Source organism: Sinocyclocheilus grahami, unplaced genomic scaffold, assembly GCF_001515645.1.
Source record: "Sinocyclocheilus grahami isolate Dianchi unplaced genomic scaffold, SAMN03320097.WGS_v1.1 scaffold1407.1, whole genome shotgun sequence".
NCBI lineage: Eukaryota > Metazoa > Chordata > Actinopteri > Cypriniformes > Cyprinidae > Sinocyclocheilus > Sinocyclocheilus grahami.
Window position 1 is genome coordinate 19,457 of NW_015506586.1, and position 6,216 is coordinate 25,672.

At 36.3% G+C, this 6,216-nt stretch overlaps 1 protein-coding gene across 2 annotated transcripts in view; it reads left to right on the top strand.

Annotated features, from left to right (window-relative positions):
- The first annotated feature begins 216 nt into the window (after window positions 1-216).
- Window positions 217-6,216, top strand: part of ttc14 (tetratricopeptide repeat domain 14) — a 15,930-nt gene continuing 9,930 nt past the window's right edge. Inside the window, exons 1-7 of one of the 2 annotated variants that reach the window (XM_016256224.1) lie at window positions 217-762; window positions 1,932-2,050; window positions 2,191-2,444; window positions 3,778-3,862; window positions 3,959-4,088; window positions 4,169-4,324; window positions 4,396-4,467. In XM_016256224.1, coding sequence (XP_016111710.1) covers window positions 629-762; window positions 1,932-2,050; window positions 2,191-2,444; window positions 3,778-3,862; window positions 3,959-4,088; window positions 4,169-4,324; window positions 4,396-4,467 — 950 coding nt within the window. In that variant the 5' untranslated portion in view covers window positions 217-628. The remainder of the gene's footprint in view (window positions 763-1,931; window positions 2,051-2,190; window positions 2,445-3,777; window positions 3,863-3,958; window positions 4,089-4,168; window positions 4,325-4,395; window positions 4,468-6,216) is intronic. The other variant, XM_016256225.1, reaches the window with a different exon arrangement.

Consider the following 6,216-nt stretch of genomic DNA (forward strand, 5'->3'; position numbering starts at 1 on the left):
TCTATCTATCTATCTATCCATCCATCCATCCATCCATCCATCCATCCATCCACCCACCCGTCCATCCGTCTATTCGTCCGTCCGTCTATCTATATATCTATCTATCTTTCCCTCCGCCCACCCGTCCATCCATCCATCCATCCTTTTATTTTGAAGAGTTCTTGTGCCACTTTTATTTTGAAAACCACTGGATCTGATGCTAGTTTTCGTCGCCGTCTTCAATGTTGAAACCCTGACAACAACGAAACGCTTCACGTTAACTACCCCCTCTTGTGCTGCTCTGGTTTAGCCAGTGTTTGCCTTCAAGCGAAAAAAATCGCCCAAATAGCCGAGTTTAACGCTTTATCGACGAGCTGAACAAATGCCCAAAAATGGTTAAAGTCAAGTCTTTCTTCCGGTTCGCTTCCGGTTTCCACGTCTTGCATTTGGCACAAGCACGTTTACAGCTGCAGTTATTTCTGCTCAAATTCACACAACTTCTGGAATCTTCTGAAAGGTTAACCGATCACTTAGTTACTTAGTCGATCGGTTAATATAATAGTCTTCTCTTATGTCAAACAGACGCTAATATTGAGCTAATACCCCTGCGCTCGTCTAGTGCAGATATGCCGTGTTGGAGACCGTGAGAATGGAGCGAGATTTACTCAGACAATCCGTGTCGTATCACGGTGAGAACCTGATGTTGCTGTTAAAATGCGAGCAAAGTGAGAACCCAGACTTCAAACGTGTGGCTGCTGATCTCTCTAAAACCCCGAATCAAAGGTAAGAGGCGTTTTTATAGTTCTTGCATGATTATTTGTATCCCTCGTGTCATGTTTTTGTGTTGAGAGACCCCGGGGCCTTTCACACAGCCCATACACTTCAGGAATAATAGTTCATCTATTTAAAATGAATTGTATTAATCACTCACCTGCATGTCAGTCATTACAAACATGCATGACTTTCTTCTGTGGAACACAAATTGAGATATTTGAAATTAGGGATATGCGCCGATCCGATATTCATATCGGGTATCGGCTCCGATACTGCCATTTTTCTTGGATCGGGTATCGGTATCCAAATCCGAGATTTTTTTTTCTCTCTGATTGTTCGAATTATTCTGTGTTACTTCTGAAGCCATACCATAGCTTAATGTGAGCTACATATGAATATTTAAGTCCTTACATTAAAGTTCACACAAACTCTTTTCTCCGCTGTGGCTGTCAGTCATTCGTTCAGCCTTTAAACCCTGGTCTCGTTCGGTTACAGCAGTCAGCTCGGTAAAGCTCTCTCCAAGATCATTCTGTATTCCCATTATACTTGATTTGTAAATACATGTCTATGATTTTGCAAAAAGGACTTTATCTTCTTGCCAGAGTTTAATGTTGTTTTGTTACTTGGGGTGTCTGTGAGAACAAAACACGGGCGTAGAAAAGACTATAAATAGTTTTTAACGTGCACAGTAACTGAAATTTAAAACTGTTAAAAGAAAGGCTCAATAACTGTTGCACAGATATAATACACTACGCATCAATTTCTCTTCATTTTGTGCTTTGCAGTTTTTAACACGAAGTGTAAGCGCTTCGTGCTCTAGACTGTCAACCCTCTACATATGCGACTAAATCTTCACTCTGGGCGACTAAATGATGTCTTAGGTATCGGAATCGGTATCGGAGGCAAAAAAGGCAGATCGGAGCATCCCTATTTGAAATAATGTCTGCGCTGCTCTTTTCCATACTCCTACTATTCTCAGTACTGGGAGCTTATTTCTCACACTTCTCAGTTTATATCTAAAGTTTATATGAGAATTGCAAGGAAAAAAGTGTGCTTCTATAGAGCCTACTGATACACTATATTCCAAAAATCTTCTGAAGTCGTGCATTTTTTTTCTCTCCATTAATTTTCATAATTTATTGACTATAAATGAGTAACGTGTGATTGGTTTGAAACAGGGATAAAGAAGAGGGGAGTCCTGTTCTGGAGCAGTTCATAGCAAGGAAAGCGGATCTGCTGTTCGCTCCGTCATGGAAAACATCTACACCCGCAGATGAGAGGCAGGAGGAATCTGGAGGTTAACCGTCTCAATCATTTCGAATGAAATTCAGTATCTTATTCCTATTATAGCAATCGTTCACTCAAAAAGATGCATTCGTCTTCGTGTATCTCCAAACCCATTTTTTGAAGAATATCCTGTTGGCATGAATGGGTTAGTTGTATTGGATGGCTGTGCGGATGATTGCACGATGAGCGTGTGTGTTGTTTCAGAGGCGCACGCCGTCATGCCTCCGCTGGAGCAGTTCATGGAGGTGTGTTTTGAGGAGAGACGGGAGCTCTTCTACAGGGACGTGGAGCGTGGAGACCTGGTTATCGGAAGGATAAATTCTGTGCGAGACTTCGGCTTATTCGTAACTCTTCTCTGCACTGCTGGAGGACTGGAACGAAATATTGAGGATCTGGAGATAAAGGTGGGATTTTTAGGTGTTTTTTTTTCTTTCTCTATAGTACATATTTATTTATATATATATATATATGAATGTATGTATGTGACCCTGGACCACGAAACCAGTCATAAGGGTACATTTTTTAAGCTGAAAGCTGAATAAATAAGCTTTCCATTGATGTATGGTTTGTTAGGATCTGACAATATTTGGCCGAGATACAACTATTTGAAAATCTGAGGGTGCAAAAAAATCGAAATATTGAGAAAATCATCGTTAAAGTTGTCCAAATGAAGTTCTTAGCAATGCATATTACTAATCAAAAATTGTTTATATATTTACGGTAGGAAATTTACAAAACATCTTCATGGAACATGATCTTTACTTAATATCCTAATGATTTTTGGCATAAAAGAAAAATGGTCAAAGACGAGGCATCCCATTTTGTTGAGTGCATCAAATTAAATTTACAGAAGTTATTTTATATAAACAGAAAGCATATTAAATGAAAGTCTTTCAATAACTTGTATGTCAAAATATAGAAATAATATAAAAATAAATTGTTCTAACATGATTCAATGTAACAGATATATTTATTTGAAAATGAAACGGCAGACTTATTTTGACCTTTACTTATTAAAACATATGAAAGAACAAGTGATCGTACTAAATTGTATTATATTTTAAATGATTAAAAACTGCACTGTGATCCTTAAATAGATGAAGAATCATTAGATGACACTGAAATACTCTTAAGTATACCTGAAAAGATTTATTGTTATATGAACTATTATTACACTTAATGAAATTAATAAATAAATACAATTATTTAATATTAATTATAATTATAAAAATAAATAATTTTTTTGCTCCGGAATAAAACAAATACATTTAAAAAAATAAACAGGACACATACTAATGCACGGGGAAAAAAAGAAAACTATATTACACTTTTATTGTTTGGTTGCTTGAAAACCCCTTTCATCTTTTTCCTGTATAATTATTATATTTATAAATAATTAAATCATTATAAATATTTATTTCTTTTTGTTCATTTCTTCATTCATTCATCAATAGTTTATGATATTTTTTTAAAATAGCATTTGACCTTGAGAAGTACACTTTAAAACTTATTTTAAAAAACCTATTAAGATGATGATATAAGCAAAATGTATTGAATTCTACTTGAGCCATTCAACTGAAACTTGGTTAAAAATGGTGTTAAAATTTTTCAAAACCAACTTAACTACTTTGAGTTCTTTTTTTTTTTCTAGAAATGTTAAACTAGATTTTTTCAATCAATTCAGTTGCAGCTCGTCAGTCAAATGTGATTCTAAAAATAAATGTTGTCTATTAAAAGGCCCTCTGTCCATTAAGATGTGTTCCTTCAACTGGAAATCACGATGATCCTTTGTCTTATTACCAGATTGGGGATTTGCTTCGAGGTATGACACATTTTTTTTGCCTCTTTTTAGAAATGAATGTCTGTATGTTAATAGTAAAATGATTAGATTTGCGTAAAGTGGTATTTTGTGCCACAGCTGGGGTGAAGGGCATTGACCGCTACCACGAGAAGCTGACACTATCACTGTATTCATCCTCACTGCCTCCTCACTTGGATAAAGTTAAGCTGGGTGTCATAAGCAAAGAAGATCTTCCTCTTCATTATAGGTACGTAAACGCAGTAAAAATGAATATTGACCCGTTTATCTCAGGCTTCCTGTTGTTGATGGTTTCCTCCGCTCTTTCAGCCGGGGTGAAAAGGTGACCGCAGACAGCAGCCAGACGTACGAGAAGCTTTTGGAGAGCTCTCTTGGTTTGTCCAACCCTTTAAATGTGGACTACCTCCTGGGAAAGCTGGGAATAAGCGACACACAAACGCCTTCACTCATGAGGGGCTTGCAGAGGTACACGCCGTCTTTGGCTTTTACGTCATTCGCAGTTTACTTTGTGTTAAACTTTTTTTGTATACACACAGTAAACACTTCAAAGAAGATGATTTTGCAACAGCTATTCGGAAGAAACAGTCTGTGTCCTGGGCCCTGAAATGGTTTGTTTACCTTTTCCTCATATTCAATGAAATTAACATCTTTTTATTAGTAATAAAATACATTACAATGTTTTTAAATATTATGTTTTTATTTTTAAATTGCACGAAGGCTAAATTGTCAGGAGGATAAATATTTAAATTACAATTTAAATTTTTTGAACGATTAAGAGATATGCACTCAGGTTTTTAAGAAACTATTTTTGGAAAATATATTACGTTGTACTTTATGGTTACACCACTTTTTTATTTTTTATTTTTTTATTTTTTTTTTAAGAGTTATTGCGTTTAAAGTTTCTTGAAAGTGCTGTAATAATAATAAAAAAACCCCGAAACAAACATGAGTACGAGGTGTACATTTATACACTTTTTTTTTAAAAGGCTCCGTTTCTTTTTTTGTGGACGCTCTAATTTGTTTAATGCATATTCTGCTAAATAATAACGCTAAAATACAAACTGTCATAAACTAGTGCTATTATTAGCTACAGTGTTGGAGAAAGTTATTTTGAAAAGTAATGCATTACAATATTGCATTACTCCATAAAAAAGTGACCAATTGTGTTGCTTAGTTACGGAACGTAATGCATTACATTTCTTTTGCATTACTTTTTTGTCACCTGGGCTTGCTTATTTTTTTTTAATAACAAAAAACTCAAAAGTTATATTTTTGGCAACTGTGTAAGAGCCCTTTCACACCAAAAATTAGATTAATAAGCCGCAGGCTGAAGGACAGGTGTGCTGTCAGTGAATCAATATTTGAAAAATAGTTAAGATATTTTCTTGTAAATTTAAAAGTAGTGCGTTTGTTGTAGCCATTTAAGAAAATGTATTTTTGTTTTATATTTATGTTAAAATAGTATTTGTTCATGTTTTGTTTCGGTTTAATTAGTTAATTATGAAAGAAAATTGTGTGATTAGTAAACGTCATAAAAGCCGTGGTAATAAATTGGACGGCATTATGCCGGGAGAAACTGAGTGGGTCAGATCTTTTTTTTTTTTTAAGATTTATTTTTGCCGTTTTATGCCTTTTATTTAGATAGGACAGTAGGTCGACAGGAAGTGAAGTGGGTGAGAGAGAGAGGGGGGTGGGATCGGGAAAGGTCCACGAGCCAGGACTCGAACTCGGGACGCCGAAGCGCAAAGGTGCTACATGTCGGCGCGCTGCCCACGAGGCCATCTGCGCCGACGAGACACAATTTTTGACTACTTAATTTTAATCGATGTTTTGTTGATCAATTATCGAATCAAATAAATAATAACAAGGATAGAACGCATTGTGGAATGAAGTGCGTAACGAAATGCAAACCCACTGCCGTGCTTCTGTGGTTGCCGTTTTATGCCTTTTATTTAGATAGGACAGTAGGTCGACAGGAAGTGAAGTGGGTGAGAGAGAGAGGGGGGTGGGATCGGGAAAGGTCCACGAGCCAGGACTCGAACTCGGGACGCCGAAGCGCAAAGGTGCTACATGTCGGCGCGCTGCCCACGAGGCCATCTGCGCCGACGAGAGACAATTTTTGACTACTTAATTTTAATCGATGTTTTGTTGATCAATTATCAAATCAAATAAATAAGAGCAAGGAAAAAAAAGCTTTGTGGAATGAAGTGCATAACGAAATGCAAACCCACGATCATGCTTCTGCGGCCTTAAGAAAAGGCCAAAATGGCGTTACTTTACTAGTTACTTTAAAAAAGTAATCTGATTACGTATTACTAGTTACTTTAAAAAAGTAATCTGATTACGTATTACTAGTT